The sequence below is a fragment of the Baudoinia panamericana genome (assembly GCF_000338955.1).
Source record: "Baudoinia panamericana UAMH 10762 unplaced genomic scaffold BAUCOscaffold_14, whole genome shotgun sequence".
Classification (NCBI taxonomy): Eukaryota; Fungi; Ascomycota; class Dothideomycetes; order Mycosphaerellales; family Teratosphaeriaceae; genus Baudoinia; species Baudoinia panamericana.
In genome coordinates, this window is record NW_006911270.1 from 116,999 (window position 1) to 134,644 (window position 17,646).

Here is a 17,646-nt window from a genome sequence, read left to right on the forward strand (position 1 = left end):
ATTTCGAGAAAGCCACGCGTATGATTGGGATGCCGTGAAAGACTTGAAGCCAAGAGAGCCCGCATCCGCGACGTTTTAGATGGCCATGGTGTTCCAGATGTCAGGTGCAATAGTCAGGTAGAGCTTGCTGCGTAGGTGTTAAGGACATGTTGGTGTGTTTGACGAGCCGCAGTAATTGGCGGAAGGTGGCTGGACGCGCAAGAAACGCGACCAAGCATCTGAGCACGTGACCTCGGTATAGAGATTACGCCAGATGCTACTTCAACTGTTCTCCATATAACGCCCGTATTGCTCACAATCTCTTGCTGCGCACAACAACTGTCTGCTTTTGGTTCATGGCTCGATAGCATGGCGCTGACATCGGTAGCTTCCTAGTACTCCGGGCCACCATAGTGTGGAAAAGCTGACTTGCTGCAGTGGAAAGCGTTCCGCTTCTTCGATGTCTCCCATGTTCGCCTGCCGCAAGGAGACGGCACGATTTCGTTGGACGTAAGTACACTTGAGTAGACGGCAATCATACATATATTAACACCACTGCTAGCAAGGGTCAGTGAGCTGTATAGTTGCTGGTTCAAATAACGTCATTGTGGGCACGCCAGAAGGGACAGTCCATTTGCTAGACCATAGCTTCAAGCCGTCGCGATCATGGAAGGCTCATGAGGCTGGTAGTGTGACTCACGTGAAGCATGTTCATGCCACGACATACCTTCTGACGCTGTCCGAAACCCTGTCTCATGAGCCCGAGCTGAAGGTCTGGACTCTGGACCAGACGGAGAAGAAGACCGGGTACCCTAAGTGCCTGTCTACGCTGACGGTGCAAAATGGGCGGAAGAACTTCCCAGTCACCGGCTTCGCTGTGACTCATGACCTAGCCCAGCTGGCTGTTGGCTTTGCAAACGGTGCCGTGACGGTGGTTCGAGGCGATTTTATTCACGATCGAGGAACCAAGCAGCGGACCGTGTTCGAAACCGAGGAGCCGATCACCGGACTCGAGTTTCGTGAAGCCAATGCCACCGCTTTGTACATTGCAACAACTTCGCACATTCGAGCACTCGCTATCACTGGCAAGGGTCAAGGTACACCGGCCCGTACCCTAGACGAGCACGGCTGTGCTGTTGGCTGCATGACCCTCGATCCGCAGTCTAATGAGATTGTTGTCGCGCGAGACGATGCTATCTACACATACGGACCGCGCGGCAAGGCAGCATCCTATGCATATGAAGGCGCAAAGAAGTTGGTCAGCATCTGCAAGGATTATGTCCTGATCGTTTCGCCACCAAAGAACAACTCTGCCACTTCGACCGCATTGCGCGCATTTGGCGGCAGTCAGGCTGAGGGCATCTTCAATTCCACCAGCTTCACCGTCCTGAACACTGATCTGAAATTCATCGCGCATTCGGAGGCGTTGTCAAGTCAGGTCAACAACGTTCTCAGTATCTGGGGCGACATTTTTCTACTAATGATTGATGGTAAGCTGTACAGGTATCATGAAAAGACATTCCAGCAAAAGCTCGAGATCCTGTATCAGCGCAACCTCTACGTGCTCGCTATCAGCTTGGCGCAGAAGTACAAAGTCGATGCTGTGCAGCAGAACGTTATCTTCCGTCGTTATGGCGACTACTTGTACCAGAAGAAAGACTATGATACTGCCATGCAGCAGTACCTGCGCGCCATCGACAACACCGAGCCGTCGCAGATCATCCGCAAGTTTCTCGATAATCAGCATCTGCGCAACCTGATAGAGTACCTTGAGGCGCTGCACGAAGAAGGCAAGGCAACTTCAGACCACACAACCCTACTGTTGAACTGCTATGCCAAGCTCAAAGATGTGGATAAGCTCGAAGCTTTCATCAAGCAGCCGGGTGAGCTCAGGTTTGATCTAGACACTGCAATTGTGATGTGCAGACAAGGCGGCTACTACGACCAAGCCGCTTTTCTTGCCAGACGGCACAATGAGCATGGACTGGTCATTGATATTCTCATCGAGGATCTGAAGAAGTATGCGGAAGCAATGGCATACATTGTACGCTTGGACCCGAAGGATGCATATCCGAACTTCATGAAATATGGAACGGTTCTCCTTGAGCATTGTCCAATCGAGGCTACGCAGTTGTTCATCGACTACTTTACTGGGCACTATAGACCGAAGAAGGACGCTGTCATAGTGCAGGAAACCCCGGCCCAGCAGGAAACCGTCGGCTTCAGCACGGTGGCAAGATCGGCTGTGCAGAACCTGGCGGCCTTGATACCGTTACCGGGCATGAGCACTACTTCCCTTCCCTCCACAAATGGCCAAGCAACGACCGTGAATAAAACGCAGGTGGTCGAGACCACTACACCCGGCGAATTCATTGCTTACGACGTGCCGAAGCCGCGGACTGCCTTCTCCGCGTTCGTAGATCATCCTGAGCAGTTTGTCGACTTCCTTGAAGCGCTGATTGCAAGCGAAGACATCAAAGATGGACAGAAGAATGACCTCTATACCACACTGTTCGAAATCTATCTGCACAAGGCAAATCAGTCCCGGGCAGAAGACAAGACGGAATGGGAACGGAAGGCCCGGCAACTCATTGAATCTAAGAATGTACCGATCGACACGTCGAACATCCTACTTCTGTCCGATCTTGAAAAGTTCAGAGACGGCACGGTGCTGGTGAGCGAGCGTCAGGGTTTGCGCTTCGATGTCTTCCGCTCCTATACTACGGCACGTGACACAAGAGGCGCGATCAAGGCTCTACACAAGTACGGGCCGGAGGAGCCACAGCTATATCCTGCTGCGCTCTCTTACTTCACCAGCTCGCCCAAGATCTTAGAGGAAGCGGGCGATGAGGTCAGCGCGGTGCTTGAGAAGATTGAAGAAGATGGGCTGATGGCACCGCTGCAAGTGGTTCAGACACTCAGTCTCAACGCCGTGGCCACGATGGGGTTGGTAAAGAAGTATCTATCGTCCACGGTGGAAAAGGAACGGGCAGAGATTGCAGCCAACCGCCGCTTGATTAACTCCTATCGAACAGACACGGCACAAAAGCTGCAGGATATCGATGAGCTTGCCACCAAGCCAACGTCTTTCAGCGCGACAAGATGCTCGACGTGCGGCATGACGCTCGATCTCCCGACTGTGCACTTCCTTTGCAAGCACAGCTTCCATCAGCGCTGCTTGAACATCGCAGACGGTCGTGAGGCCGAAGAGATTGAATGTCCCATCTGCGCACCACAAAACCAGACTGTGAGACAGATCAAACGGGCGCAAGAAGAGAGTGCCGCCAAGAACGACTTATTCCTCGATGCGATGCAAAGGAGCACCGGCAAGTTTAGCACAATCAGTGACTGGTTTGGCAGAGGGGTTATGAGCACCCCGCCCGCTACTGCTACAGCTGAATAGCAAGCCTATCAGTCCGTTGTAACGCGGCTCCATGGACACGCATGTTTAACGCTTCGGGTGAGAGCACTGGCCATTACAATGTCGATGCAAAGCGTACAATCTACATGTACTTTGCTTTTACGCCGTCTCCGCTAATGCCGCCTTCGCCAACTCCACATTCGCCGCACATTTACTCGCTACGAACATCAATGAGACAGCCACAAACGTAGCGGGTGCGAACGTACGACCTTACTCGTACATCGTCCATCGCCAGGCATCCACGCGCGAAGAGCGCAGAGCTTACTGCGCCTTCTTCGCATTCTCCTGGGCCTCCATCCACGAGGGTCTCGCATAGAGAAAGAAACCGCGCATGGCAGAGAAAACACCCATGAATGCCATGACCCCCAACAACGCGCTGTCAGTGAAGCCGCTGTCGCCTTGAAGAAACTGTATCATGGCTATGGTGCCAAGGCCGACCTCGCCGGCGCCAAGCGTCATGTACGCAAGACGGCGCCACGCTACAATTTGAGGGTCACCTCCCTGGCTGGGACGCGGATTGGGGTAGCTGAGGATAATGGGTATGGTGAAGGCGGTCAGAATCATGCCGCCGAACCTAACTTTGCGGTTAGTGGGACGCTGAAACCGAGGGTGGCAACAAGCATACCATTGCGTCAGGCTCTTCGCTACTGGCGTGATATCATTCGGCCCCCTGACCAGATAGGAGAGGACTGTCTCCGGTGCGAGAAGGCAGGGAAGTGCGCCCATAACGTTGCTACCGATTTCGCCCAGAAGTGCGTAACGGAAGAGACGCACACCGTTGAAAGCCATCTTGAGCGCGTTGGAAAGGTAGTGCTGTGAAACAATTGCCTAATACCGGGGCCTTTGGCTTCGATGGTCCAATTCAAGTTATTTGATGAATCTATGAGCAGCTTGAGAGTCTATAGTGGAGGGATGGCGGGATGCTTCGCTGCTGCGTCATCGTGCCTTCAAGCCCAAGTCGCGTGAACCGCGTTTCTCCCGGTCTCGTGCTGACTGTATGGCTTTTGCAAATAATTTGCAGTTCCTGATATAGAACTTGTGCTACGCACTTTACCATGGTCAGCATCTGCGGGCCGCGTGCTATAGCACAGTGAGGTATGACAATGGTGGCCACACGTGTGCGTACATGTACCTGCGTTGGCTTACGGTTAACAAGGTTGCCTTGAAAGCCACGTCAATCTTGCAGTAGCCAATCCATATCTCTGGGAGAGTAGATCTGTTCAAAGATCTTACAAACTCCCACGCCTGTTGATGGTAATGGTGCAGTAAGGCTCAATTGCGATACAGTTGTACTCGCCCAAGTCTACAGTATTGAAGAATGGGTGCACAAGCGAACCAAGAGTATGTTAGACAAGTACTCCATCGCACCGAGCCACCACCCCCGATAGAGGCGCGATTTTTCTATACCAGCCCCCTGCCTATAGACGATCCATTGTCGCCAGTCCCGCCGCCTACAAGCGGCAAAGCGGCGCCAAATCAGCCACCGAAGCCTTTTTCGACATACGACAACGCTGCGCTAGATAAGGCATGGCATGAGCTCCGGAGAAAGATTTTGAAGTACAATGAGGAGCATGAGGAGAAGCCTACTCTGGCTGAAGGGAGCCGAGCCCGAGCAGGCTCCCGGACGGTTCGTGATGTTCGGAGTGAGAGGCGAAGCTCTGGCTCGAAGCCTGGAGTTCCACGATCGAGTCTGGCGCGGCAGGCGGCAGCGAGTCTCGGCCAGGTAGAGATGCGAACTGAAGCAGAGGCATCCAGTCCACCACCTGATGAGGCGCAGAGTAGTGCTGAGCCTGCTGCGTTGCCGGATACCACAGGTACGCCGTTCATTCGGGCACCATCAGGCAAGCGCATCGGTGAAATGCGCACCATGGATGAGCGTCCAGCAAGGCCGAGACCACAGCAACATGATACGTATACTTGGGAAGACGCCTCGCATTTAGTCGAACACAGTCCTGCCCCAGAGAAACGACGGAAAGATCCTACTCCACGGACAAGTGTACCTGTCGGCGTCTCCAGGCTGCACCAGGTGGATATGCCTGAGCTTATCATGCAGCCCATATACTGGGTGCCGATACACGATACCGCTCAGGTGGTGCGCGGTACATGGTTCTATCAAGACACCATGCTGCCAGTGGAGACAGCTGTGGCTAATATGCTTGAAGCTGGGTACGTGGAGTTGCAAGTTTGGACGCAGACGTGGAAGGATGAGCTGGAGTCGGCGGTGGAAGTTGGCGCGGCAGGAGAAGTGAAAATCATGCACAAGCTGTGGCCGGAGAAAGTGCCATTAGCATCGGATAGTCGGCCCAGTAGCAGACGTGGTACGCGAAATCGTCAGGACAGTTTGCTACGTAATGCGACCGCCAACCTACTTGAAGGCTCTCTAGAGACCCCTGAGCAGCTACACGACAAGGCTGTCGAAGCCGCATGCGACATTATTGACATCTCTACAGGACCAGGCGGCGCAGATAATAAGGCAGCAGGCACGACCCTTTATGGCCGGGGAGGGCCACCTCGGAGCTACACCCATTATGGTGTGATATACGCCAACGAGCGAGAAGCTCGACTACTGCAGCCTTCTCTACTGCCATCAGCGTATTACGGTCGAAGGCCGCTTGCAAACTATATCCGCAAAGGCCACAAGCTTGGGATCCCTGTCGTGCGTGGCTTCAACCCAGGTGTATGGGACAGACTTCATCCAGCAAAAGCAACCACGACCACTGAGAGAGCGGAGCAAGGCGTGGCAACATCGTCTTCGGGCGTGCCGCCTCGCACACGACGGAAGACCGACCCGGACCTTGCAAAAGCTGAACGGCCGCAAGTCACTGACCTCGTCCTCGTTATCCACGGCATCGGTCAGATGTTGAGTCAGCGCATGGAGAGCTGGCACTTCACCCATGCGATGAATGCGTTTCGACGCGACGTCAACGTCCAGGTTGGCACGCCCGAGGTCAAGGCTCGCTTCCGTGAGGACATGGGTGGGATTATGGTCTTGCCTGTGAATTGGCGTCACTCGCTTACATTTGAGGAAGGCGGCTATCGTGATGGTGCGGATGCGAATGATTTCACTCTTGCTGACATCACGCCCGAAACGCTGCCGTCTGTGCGAAACATCATTAGCGACGTTCTGTCAGACATCCCGTACTATCTATCGCACCACCAGCCGAAGATGATTGCAGCTGTTGTGCGAGAAGCGAATCGTGTCTACCAGCTTTGGTGTCAAAACAACGCAGGCTTTGCAGACTATGGACGAGTACACATTATCGGACACTCGCTTGGTAGCGTGTTAAGCATTGACATACTGTCACGGCAACCTACCGTCCTCCCGAAGTCGCTGCACGACCCGGCAGCAATTGACATTGCTAACGAAGACATCGATCACTTCATCTTCAACACCTCCAACCTCTTCCTCGCAGGTTCGCCCGCAGGCTTCTTTCTGCTACTGAAGAAGGCCCAACTTCTTCCTCGACTGGACCAACCATCTGCAGCCGCCAACGCCGACCCAGCCTCGAACCAACTTAGCATTTGCGGAGAGCGAGGGCAGTATGGCTGTATAGCTGTTGAGAACCTCTACAACATCGTCAACGGCTACGACCCAGTCAGCTACCGCCTGAATGCCGCCGTTGACGCCAGTTACTCGGCCTCCATCAAGCCTGCTTACATCCCAACATCCACAGCCGGCTGGTTCGGGGCCCGTGGCAGCACGACTTGGTTCGCTGGGGCCGGCTCATCAACCGCCACTTCCAAGGCACCTACACTACCTCGGTTGCCGTCAAATGTGGAGATGGAGACGCACAATTTCACGCGAGAGGAGATTGCGGAGAAGCGGATGTATTTGCTCAATGACAACGGGCAGATTGACTACTTCTTACGGTACGGGGGAGGTCCGTTGGAGATTCAGTATCTTACGATGCTGGGTGCGCATAGCTCGTACTGGTTGTTGAGGGATTTTGCAAGAATGATCGTGACGGAAGTGGGGAGGCCGCCAGGGAGGGAAGGAACGCTGTTCGCGATGAGGGCTGTGAAGAGGAAGGTGCCGCTGAGTTGAGCGCTGCTAGCATGCTTGCTGTTTTCGGTGCTGGAACTTCAACCCAGCCGCTTAAATCATCTCGCGAGCAATATTCGCGTCGAGCCTCGGTCCAACATTGACTCGTAAGCATCGTGGCAGGCGTCCTGGGCGTTGCAGACAGGCTCTCCATGACAAGGAGGTACGAGGAGTAAGATGCTGCGAGAATCGGCTCGTTGTCTCTCTCTCCCGTGTAGCGGAAGAGAATGCAAGCCACCAGTAGCAGAGTGAATGCTGAACTACACCGAGCTAGTCAAAGTAATCTTGCCACGACTAGTGACACGTGACCATCCGGCATCCGGGTTCGATCGCCACCTCTCGCTGGAGGACACTCAACAGGCGATTCTTCCGGACCATACGATCGTCCATCACGCTTCTACACATCCTGTGCTTTCGCCGAAGTCCGGCTTTCTACAAAGCGCACAAGCAGCTGCTCCACGACCTAAGTACCCAGGGTTGCGTGGCTCAGAGTTGAACTGTATGTGTCGCCAGCTGCCAGACTATGGCAAATTGCCGTCTGCGACAGTGTATTTCGGAGGCTTGACCGTAATCATAGAAGAGCATAAGGGAACGGACCCTTGGAAGATTCCTGCACTCGGAATCTATTAGGAACCATAAAGCCAACATTCCAAAGCTCTGAACGCGCATGCTGGCGGCGCATGTATTTCCCATAAGGCAAAAGGGGTTCTTGAAAGTCGAGTGTCATGCTGGTGGTGGTGGCAAGCTCGGCTGGAAGCCATGGTGGGAGTCATGTGGTCAATAAGCTGGCGGTCTGAGCGGTGAGCGTATATAAGGACATGTAGACGTTGGGGACGCGAGATTACATACCCTCTAGGTTGCCAACCCACCTTGACCGACGTGGGGCCAAGACGAGATCAAGGAGTTCCTACTTGAGCTAGTTCGATCTTCCGATGGGGTTAGAGATACGTAATCGCAGACGATAGCTACGCAGTCGAGAGCCCTTCCAGAGGGTGGGTAAGTTACAGCACCGAGTATTGAAGCTGTCACCTACCCTGACAAGGTAGGGAATCACGGCAGCAAGTGACTATATGTACGGAGCAAACCTGAAAGCTTGACTGCACCTGGTATGCCTCCGGTCTGAACCTAGGACTGTCATGCAGCGCAGCGTCATTACAGCGCAATAATGATCTGCCTTCTGCCTCAGCGGTCTTGGATTGCTGCTTCCCACAGGGCCTTCTGAGCCGGCTAACCGATCCCATCAGGTGGAGAATGGACAGTGCTCATAGTGCTGCCTTTGCTACGTAAAGTTCGGAAAGGGGCGGCCCTTAACCTTCCAGCACTCAGACTGCCAAGTCTTCTTCCGAACACCACACAAGCACCTCTTCCTGCTCCAGCAATCCGATCTGCTGCCATGTCGCGCATGGTATGGACGTCCAGACCTTACACCCGTCCCTGATTTTGATGCTGACCCGAGCCTTGGCTGGAAGGCCCTCCAGTCGCCGTACGAAGGCTCTTATCGCCCACGTGGCGGAGCGTACAACAAATCATTTCTTGTCATCCATTGGCCGTCCGCAAGCATGATAAGGTGGACATTGCATGTGGTTCAAGTTTTTGCTCGCCCACAATGCACAAGTGTCGTAGCAAACATTTCGTACGTCCCAGGGCTTGTTCTGCGGTATAGATCGCCGGGCGTGTGGCACACCTTCCGCCATCAGCGTTGGAAGCATGAATTTCAATCTTTCGTCGTAGGCAATATATGCTTCTTCGTAAATCTGACGATACAAAAGTAAGAGAACTGGCTCCAGCATCGTCGTTAGGTGTCCGTTGAAGGTATTCATGTCAACGACATTGCCTTCGAAGACGGAGTCGTGTATGGCGTCCCGCAGCTCGCATGGAACCTTGAGCAAGTGGCATGGTTGACCCTGCGGACTGCCGGGGCTGCGTTCGTAGTTGCCATCTTGCAATTGGCCCACAGTTTCGGAGGACGTATCAACTCAGCTTTCTCCCATTCGAAGGATGAAGCTCGCAAAAGCTGCGGGGAGACGGATCCGGCACGGGACTTTCCGTGGCGGATTCGCTGAAGACGGAAGGCACGCAGATGCGCATTAAGATTGCTGGACGATCCTGACGGCTCCGCTGCGGACTAAATGTGGAACTTGCGTTAATCACTTTGTGCTTGCATTCGTACTCAAGAACAGAATACACGCAGCTACGATGGCTGCGGCCACAACTGTGAACACCTAGACAATATCAGCAATTTTCCCCCGGGTTGTCAAGTGCTCCGTTAGTACATACCAGTTGCGTTCCGGCGCCACTCTGCACAAGTGCTTGCCGCCTGCTGTATCGACTAACCGTCTTGATGTAATTGGTGACGCCGGACGCAAGGCAAGCGAGTGCGAGGAGCCAGAAGACGACACCGAATGGCAGGGCAACTCGCCTTTCAATGGGTGTCGGGGTGTGCTTCAAGTGGAAAGAGATGAGAATCGCTACGGCCACGATGGCCATATATGTTGCCAGCCTTAACCACGACAAGAAAGCTCCAAAGGCATTGTAGTCAGCATTGGATCCAAATTAATACAGAGCATGAGTGCTGCCTACTGCGTTCTGCAGCGCAATGGTCTCTGGCATCAGAGTCATTGTTGTCAAACAGCAGTGCTCCAAGATACGGTCGCTCTGCGAAAACATGGCGGTCGTACGTGTTCCGCCTTCGCCATCTAGCTTCAGCAAGCGCCAAAATCGCTAGACAGGTAGAAAGTTGCACCTACTGGTGGACTAATACCGGCTTGGTTTGTACCGGGTTGTACAGAGGGTTGTAGTGTTGATGCCAAAAGTCGTCCTCTGCGTTGGAAGGTCTACGACTCGGTGCTCGAGCCATGACGGCGACCTAATGAAGTGGTCGTTTCGGAGGAATTCGTTCACACGATGAAGTCAAGCATGTCTCTTCGTTCGTAACAACGTGGGGTGTTGATGTCGCCATCGCCAATGGAGCTACAAATGATACAGCTCCGGAGACGGGTCCGGTGTGGGGCAGCATCATGACATCCATCAAGACATGGATTGCGATCAGCAATTGACCCTCTTCTCACCTTCGATCCAGGCTTGACCAGCAGTTCCCGCCAAAATGGTAAGGAGACACCTCCTTCCACCCAGCGAACCTCATACTAAGCATGCGCAGTCCGGAGAATCACGCCTCTACACCTTCTCGCAAGAGACAAAGGACAAGCTGCGCAAGTTCCGGCTCAGCACGTCGCGAGCGAAAGATCCACAAGCAGTAATATGTACAGATAGCGCCTACTCCACGGTCGTCACAAGGACCAGCTAGCCAGCTAGCAAGCTGACGATGGCGAAGAGAAGACCTGATTGACAAAACGACGATGGAGATCAAGCAAACCGATACTGAGGTCTACAAGAGCATGACGGAGCTGAGCGATGAGCTGCCGGACAATTCACCGAGATATGTGTTGTTGAGTTATCCGTTGACGATGGTAAGGACTACGCAGAAGCGAGTAAGATGCCATGGTAAGCTTACAGAGTTGTGGCAGGCATCGGGACGTTTATCCGTACCATACGTGATGATCAACTATCTCCCACCAACATGTTCGCAGGAGATGCGCATGCTATACGCTGGCGCAAAGGAGCTACTCAGGAATCAATCTGAGGTGTCGCGCATTATCGAGATAGACTCTGCGGATGATCTGGAGGAGATTGAGGAGAGGCTGAAAGGCGAAGAGTGAGCTTCCGGGCCCCGCGCTTGCAAGAGTGCAAACAGGTTCAGCGAAGCACGCAGCTTGCAGGGTCAGTAGAGACAAATTGTGTGAAGTGTGGAAGTTGAAGAATCCTTCGAAAGCCTTTGACCTCGCTAAGAGGCCGTGCTGCTAGAACAGGCGTACAAAAGCAGCTTCGGTATCCACAACCGAAAGGCAGTCGCCCCACCCTTGAGAGAATGAACGCTCAAGACATTCCCATCCCTTCTTCTTGCGCCTGCATTGCGCCCCCGAGTGCGCCGCTTACGCCAGAGGCTCCGCATATGAAAGACCGTCTCCATAGAACCGTCCTTGGGCTTAGAATAATGTACGCCATGCGCAAACAATGCAAGTGGCAGCAGTTCAGCAGCTGCCTGGCTTTTCCCTTCCCACCAGTCCGAGCTTTCAACCGCCTTGTTGACAGGCCTGGTCTCTGCTGTGGTAGCTTCCTTTTTCGTCCGTCGCGATCGCAGATACCCAATGCAAGCTCATAGCGCAATGCTGTCGTGTACGCGCGCTTTCTGATCGCATATGTGGTATTCTTTACATGACCGTGCACTTGCAGCAGCCTGCGTCCTGCTCTTGCCCATCCATCTCCATCTTATCGTGCGGGCCGCCCTTCGCTTGCGTGCTGCCACTGGGGTATCCAGACATGTCCTTGTTGTACTTTCGAATCTCGCGCACGATGTCGTAGAAGGCGTTGTCCACGTTGATGCGCGATTTCGCCGACGTCTCGATGAACTTGCACCCGAATGAGCGCGCGAGGGCTTTGCCTTCTGATACGAGGAAGTCTGTGCGTCAGTAAACGTTTCTAGCAACTTCATGTGGAACGGAAGGTGCGACATGGCAGAAAAACGTGCCCGCCACGCCACCTCGCCCAACGATTGCCCGCCCGCCTGCCACATGTTCCACCGCCTGCCGTACCGGCCTGTCACGCACGCGCGCAAAAAGGAAGACACGAGATACGTACCTTCTGTACTCACTTGCCGCTCGTGCTCCAGGTCGCATTTGTTGCCCACCACGATGATCGGAAAGTAATCCTTGTCCTTGACGCGCAGTATTTGCTGCTGGAATGTGCTGATCTCCTCGAAGCTTTGCCGCGATGTTATGCTGTAGACTAATAGGAAGCCTTCACCCGTGCGCATGTATTGCTCGCGCATCGCAGAGTACTCTTCTTGGCCGGCGGTGTCGAGCACGTCCAGTAGCGCGACCTCGTCGTCGATGACGCATTGCTTGCGGTATGAGTCCTCGATTGTTGGGTCGTACTCGTCCTGCAATGCGAAGGGCAGCATTGTCAGCCATGTTTGTAGAAGAGTAGCTATGATCGCGGCAGTTACGTACCACGAAATGTGACTGAATGAGCTGGATGGTCAAACAACTCTTCCCCACACCACCGCCTCCCACCACCACGAGCTTGTATTCCCGAAGGAACTGAGACCACGTTAGCATGCCATTGCCCAAAGCGCAAACGGCTGGCTCATCTTGTGCCACAATGAGATCGGACTGACCTTGGAAGCCATTGCGGGTCAACAGTGGCCACAATAGCGATGGCAAATACGAGCAGGTCTGAACGGGATGACAGGCTCAGTGGCGCCACAGGGGAAGAAACGAAGGGAATGGCGATGCTCTTTCGCCTGCGGTGTGAGGCAAGGGAGGGTTACTGTGTGGTGCGTGGGTGGTGTGTGCGCGGTCGTGACAAGCCGGCCAGACTGCAGAAACCCTTGCACTAGTCGGCGGTTGTTTGAACTAGTGCCGATGGGGTGGAAGCAGGTCAATCAAATCGCAATGACAGTGCGCTTAGGCGGCGGCGGCGGTGTCTGAGCGGTGCCTGGGCGGCGAGATGATTGATGAGATGCTACAGATCTTCCAAAGTGGAGCCGTTCGCATACAACCGTGGAGAAGGGACGAAGAAAGGGTTCTGAAGATCTAACGCACCGCCGCCCCTGGTTCGAAAGGCTGGCCACACAGAAAAAAGGACGCTGTCCGGCTTGCAGGTTGAGGCGAGCACTAACACATGCGCCTTGAGCGCCTCTAGTCACGGCACGTCTTCTAGCGCTGTTCTACCCTTCTGGTGTCGTTGTGAAAAGTGTGCCTATCTGCGCCTCCATCGGGCCTCCTTGTCCGGATGGCCGCCAAACGAAGCTGCTGATTGGTCCGTTTGACTGACCATCCAGCTTGCATCCTACACTTTGTTGAAGTCCTTTCGTCGGTGTACAGTATGAATACCTGGAGACAACAGCGGAGCCAAACTGTCCGATGCGCATTCGATACCGCCACCTCGAGCGCGTAGAGCGCAGCGCGAAAGTGTGAAAGGCTACTGCCTGTCGTGCGACCCGGTAAAAAGCAGGCCAATGTGCTGATCGCACTGCATCCCTTGTCGGTAATTGTTGCGGCAGCAGTGAACCATCCAGGTGAATGAGACTCCACATGGTGATCAGCGCTAGAAATGTCACTCCACGTTGTATCGTCTCACTGCAACTACGACGGTATCGAAGGCGCTTCCACAACCATTGTCGTCGCACGCTCAAGCGCTATCGATCAAGACATGATCCGCTTGTGCGATTGGATTGTACGCTTCAGCCACTTCTCCCAGTTGGGAAGGAGTAGACTCGGTGGACTTCATTACTACCCCAGTATGACCGACAATCGCTGGCGGTGCTGGTGTTATTAATCTGCGCCGGTTAGAAGCACTCGATAGCCGTCCTCGTTAAGACGACCTCGGCTCCCGTGCTTGGCATGTTGCACATACATGGCGCTCAATACACCATCCCAGCCATCGCTTCGATGAACTAGAAAGTGTTGCTTTACTACTCACGCCTGTCATACACCCTTCTTCCGATCTAGGCTTGGCCTAGGGAGGAAGAAAGTACTCGTCGAGCGCTCTCTTCTTGTTCAGCAGATCCGTGCTATACTGTTGGCTCCTCAGATCCCACCTGAGCGGTCCCTCCCGGCAAGGCGTGCAGCTCTCGAACGCTCTGTAGCTGTGCTGCCTCCGTTAACTCTCCTGGACCACACCAAGTTCAGATAACCGCATTGCCATTTGCATGCCGAATCGTACATACTATTCCGGCATGGCAAGATTAAGCGTGGGTTGAAAGATGCCACCAGCGCGAAGCCAACATGTACTGCTCGAAGTCTCATCCCCTTTCCCTGTGTACCAGCATAGTTCATCAGCAGCTGCACAGAACCGCAAATGGGGCCAACGGAAGGGCGAGTAACTATCTCGCCTTCAATGCCAAGCAACCTCTCGGGTAGTATTGACGCGAGCGCCGAGACACCATGACCTACCGTACCTTAGCATTACGCGCAAGCTCACAGCCATATAAGCTGTCTGGCAACATAGTGCTGCTCAACATGCATACACTTGGGCTTGTCGAATCACGTGTGCAAGCGTCATAACTTTGAAGACGATGTCCCAGCCCAGTCTCTCTAAGCCAACCTTTGAACATCACCATAGCGGCCTAGGCCTTGATTGCGCGCGTCCGCGCATCTCATGGCGCTTCACATGGCCACAACAGGCCGCACCACCCTCGGCATGGAGTCAGACACGATACGAAATCGAGGTCTTGCTCGATGGCGACCACAGTGCAAATGTCTTCAAAGTTGAGAGCTCGCAATCGGTACTAGTGCCGTGGCCAACAGCAGCTTTGCTTCCGCAGCAATCGGCGACTGTACGTGTCCGATGCTTTGGCGGGCGTGAGAGTGACGACCATGAAGGGAGCACGGAATGGTCTGAAAGCGCGCAAGTCGAGACAGCACTACTAAAGCCGGACCTGTGGAAAGCCCAGTTCATCACATCAGCTTCCCGTAGCCATCCCCCAACTGGACCCCTTCGTCCACTGCGTTTCAGGAAGACCTTCGACTTGCCCGCTTCAGGGAGTAAAGTACTCAAGGCCCGCTTATACATAACCGCTCTTGGGGTTTTCGATGTTTATGTAGATGGCGTACGTGCGACTGATGAGTTACTGGCGCCTGGTTGGACGAGTTACAAGCACCGCCTGACTTATCGGACGATGAATGTCACGAGCCTTTTGCAGAAATCGACCGGCAAGCACGCGCTCTGCGTCGAGGTGGCCGAAGGTTGGTATTGCGGACGACTCGGATTCTTGGGAGGCCAGCGATATTTGTATGGCCACACTATGGCGCTACTAGCACAGTTGGAAGTTACACTCGACAATGGCGAGGCTGAGCCGCTCAGAATATGCTCAGATGATACCTGGCGATGTGCCGACAGTGCGATAGAACGTAGCGAGTTCTACGATGGGGAGACGTACGATGCGAGGCAAGAATGGAATTGGAATTCCGCTCTAGCTTCGCAGGATGATCGCTGGCGCGGGACTCGGAAAATTAGTTGGCCAGAAACGAAGCTGGTTTGCCCTCAAATGCCTCCTGTCAGAGTCACGGAGACACTACAACCAAAGGAGATCTTCAAAACTCCTAGTGGAAAGACTATTGTTGATTTCGGGCAGAATATGGTGGGGAAAGTACTCATAAAGTCGATGCGTGTGCCTAAGAACCACACGGTCACACTACGACATGCCGAGGTCATGGAGCACGACGAACTCGGGACACGCCCACTACGACAAGCCCAAGCTGAAGATACGTATATCTCGTCCGGTGAAGAGTGCAAGGACTGGACACCGGCGTTCACATTCCACGGCTTCCGCTACGTCCAGATTGACGGCTGGGAGCCTACAGAAAGTGAGATCGCTGCGGTAGTGATGAGCAGTGACATGCCACGTCGTGGTTGGTTCTCCTGCTCCAATTCCTGGGTCAACAAATTGCACGAGAATGTGTTATGGTCCATGCGTGGTAACTTCCTCTCGATCCCCACCGACTGTCCTCAGCGAGACGAGCGGTTGGGATGGACAGGCGACATCCAGGTCTTCGCGCCTTCGGCCTGTTTCCTTTACGACACAACGAGTTTTCTTAGCAGCTGGCTCGAAGACGTCATGGCGGAGCAGCTGGAGGAAGGAAAAGGAGGGATACCACCGCTTGTCGTACCCATCATTCCGCTAGGGAACTGGCCACACATGCCCCAAGCCGTCTGGGATGATGTCACCGTGCTCACGCCCATGGATGTCTTCAGCTATTCTGGGGACACCGCGATACTCGAACGCCAGTTGCCGAGTATGCAGGCTTGGCTCGACGAAGCTATTGACCGTGGCGAGGACGGCCTGTGGACGCGAGATCGTTGGCAACTGGCCGATTGGCTTGACCCTGGGGCTCCGCCGGAGGATCCTGGTGCCTCCCGCACGGACAACGTATTGGTGGCTGATGCGTACCTTATCCACGTCACGCGAACCATGGCAACAGTGTGCTCGCAGCTCGGAAGGACAGAACTAGCGCAGAAGTACACGGCGGATTCCGAGCGACTGCGTTCTCATTTCCAACACAAATACATCACGCCTGCCGGGTACTTGATGAGCAACACTCAGACCGGCCTAGCGCTCGCGATTCACTTCGATCTCTACCCTTCTACAACCCAACTTGCCGTAGCAGCAAAAGAACTCGCAACACAAGTGCAATCCGCCAAATTCCACATCAGCACCGGCTTCGCCGGCACGCCAATAATCAGCCATGCCTTGACCGAAACCCACCAGACACAGCTAGCATACCGTATGCTGCTGGAAACTACGTGCCCTAGCTGGCTATACCCTATCCGGATGGGCGCAACCACGATCTGGGAGCGCTGGAATTCGATGCTAGAAGACGGTTCGGTTAATCCGGGCGAGATGACGAGTTTCAATCATTATGCCTTGGGCTCGGTAGCGGACTGGCTGCACAAGACCGTTGGGGGCATATCACCCGCTGAGCCAGGGTGGAGGGTGATAAGGGTACGACCTGTGCCTGGTGGGAATCTGACACACGCCGCGGTGTCGTTCGAGGGACCGTATGGGTTGGTGAGTTGCTCTTGGAAGCTTACCTCGAAGGCCGGACCGGTCCAAGACGGGTCCTCCTCCTCCGCTGCGGCGGAGAGCTATGCTTTCGAAATGGAACTGACCGTGCCACCTAACTCGAGTGCCGTTGTGACACTGCCGTCGGAGCTAAAGCGTTCGCTGTCCGATTCGGGCGAGGAGACGCAGACCGTGGTCAAAAGCGGCAGACATGTCTTTACTTGCGAGTGGGAGCCAGCGCCGTGGCCTCCCAAGGCGCTGTTGTCCGCTGATTTGAGGCCTGGGCAACCGACCATAGCGGACGGGCCGTTAGAGGTGTGGAAGCCGAGTCGGTAGGAGACGGATATCCTGCGGTGAGTAGACGTCAGCTGCTTGGTTAGCTTTTGGGAACGGACCCGTAGCAAGATAGAACGAGGAGATAGTGCCGACACTTGCAGTCGAATTGGAAGATGCTGACGATTGAAGTTTCGCTATGCAGTCCGAGTGCCCTGCTGTTGTGACCCTTTGGCCATCCTCCGTTGAACACTGAATATAGAGCATTGGAAGTGAATATAGAGACCACAAAGCCATGTATATTTACCT

The 17,646-nt window shown here is 54.3% G+C and overlaps 7 protein-coding genes across 7 annotated transcripts; 4 read left to right on the top strand and 3 right to left on the bottom strand.

Annotated features, from left to right (window-relative positions):
• Positions 1 to 348: 348 nt before the first annotated feature.
• On the top strand, positions 349 to 3,382 carry BAUCODRAFT_151968 (uncharacterized protein; the record flags this gene model as incomplete). Its single annotated transcript, XM_007682911.1, has 3 exons — positions 349 to 363; positions 418 to 489; positions 542 to 3,382. The coding sequence occupies 3 exons, from the start codon at positions 349 to 351 to the stop codon at positions 3,380 to 3,382; spliced, it is 2,928 nt and encodes a 975-aa protein (XP_007681101.1).
• Positions 3,383 to 3,496: 114 nt separating this feature from the next.
• On the bottom strand, positions 3,497 to 4,453 carry BAUCODRAFT_298019 (uncharacterized protein). Its single transcript, XM_007682912.1, has 2 exons — positions 3,610 to 4,453; positions 3,497 to 3,558 (listed from the first exon to the last, which is right to left on the bottom strand). Exon 1 carries the CDS (start codon positions 4,187 to 4,189, stop codon positions 3,662 to 3,664), a length of 528 nt encoding a protein of 175 aa, XP_007681102.1. The 5' UTR covers positions 4,190 to 4,453; the 3' UTR covers positions 3,497 to 3,558; positions 3,610 to 3,661.
• Positions 4,424 to 7,570, top strand: BAUCODRAFT_298024 (uncharacterized protein). Its single transcript, XM_007682913.1, has 3 exons — positions 4,424 to 4,495; positions 4,557 to 5,718; positions 5,785 to 7,570. Exons 2-3 carry the CDS (start codon positions 4,719 to 4,721, stop codon positions 7,443 to 7,445), a joined length of 2,661 nt encoding a protein of 886 aa, XP_007681103.1. The 5' UTR covers positions 4,424 to 4,495; positions 4,557 to 4,718; the 3' UTR covers positions 7,446 to 7,570.
• A 1,782-nt stretch (positions 7,571 to 9,352) lies between these two features.
• On the bottom strand, positions 9,353 to 10,299 carry BAUCODRAFT_97727 (uncharacterized protein; the record flags this gene model as incomplete). The annotated part of the gene is made up of 4 exons (XM_007682914.1): positions 9,353 to 9,664; positions 9,720 to 9,961; positions 10,023 to 10,129; positions 10,190 to 10,299. 4 exons carry the CDS (start codon positions 10,297 to 10,299, stop codon positions 9,590 to 9,592), a joined length of 534 nt encoding a protein of 177 aa, XP_007681104.1. The 3' UTR covers positions 9,353 to 9,589.
• Positions 10,300 to 10,393: 94 nt separating this feature from the next.
• BAUCODRAFT_297886 (uncharacterized protein) lies at positions 10,394 to 11,221 on the top strand. The gene is made up of 4 exons (XM_007682915.1): positions 10,394 to 10,548; positions 10,600 to 10,702; positions 10,779 to 10,909; positions 10,967 to 11,221. Exons 1-4 carry the CDS (start codon positions 10,546 to 10,548, stop codon positions 11,156 to 11,158), a joined length of 429 nt encoding a protein of 142 aa, XP_007681105.1. The 5' UTR covers positions 10,394 to 10,545; the 3' UTR covers positions 11,159 to 11,221.
• A 368-nt stretch (positions 11,222 to 11,589) lies between these two features.
• On the bottom strand, positions 11,590 to 12,957 carry BAUCODRAFT_298068 (uncharacterized protein). The gene is made up of 4 exons (XM_007682916.1): positions 12,676 to 12,957; positions 12,509 to 12,598; positions 12,138 to 12,447; positions 11,590 to 11,943 (listed from the first exon to the last, which is right to left on the bottom strand). Exons 1-4 carry the CDS (start codon positions 12,685 to 12,687, stop codon positions 11,711 to 11,713), a joined length of 645 nt encoding a protein of 214 aa, XP_007681106.1. The 5' UTR covers positions 12,688 to 12,957; the 3' UTR covers positions 11,590 to 11,710.
• Positions 12,958 to 14,086: 1,129 nt separating this feature from the next.
• On the top strand, positions 14,087 to 17,601 carry BAUCODRAFT_297599 (glycoside hydrolase family 78 protein). The gene has a single exon (XM_007682917.1). The coding sequence runs from the start codon at positions 14,578 to 14,580 to the stop codon at positions 17,398 to 17,400; it is 2,823 nt and encodes a 940-aa protein (XP_007681107.1). The 5' UTR covers positions 14,087 to 14,577; the 3' UTR covers positions 17,401 to 17,601.
• The last annotated feature ends 45 nt before the right edge of the window (positions 17,602 to 17,646 follow it).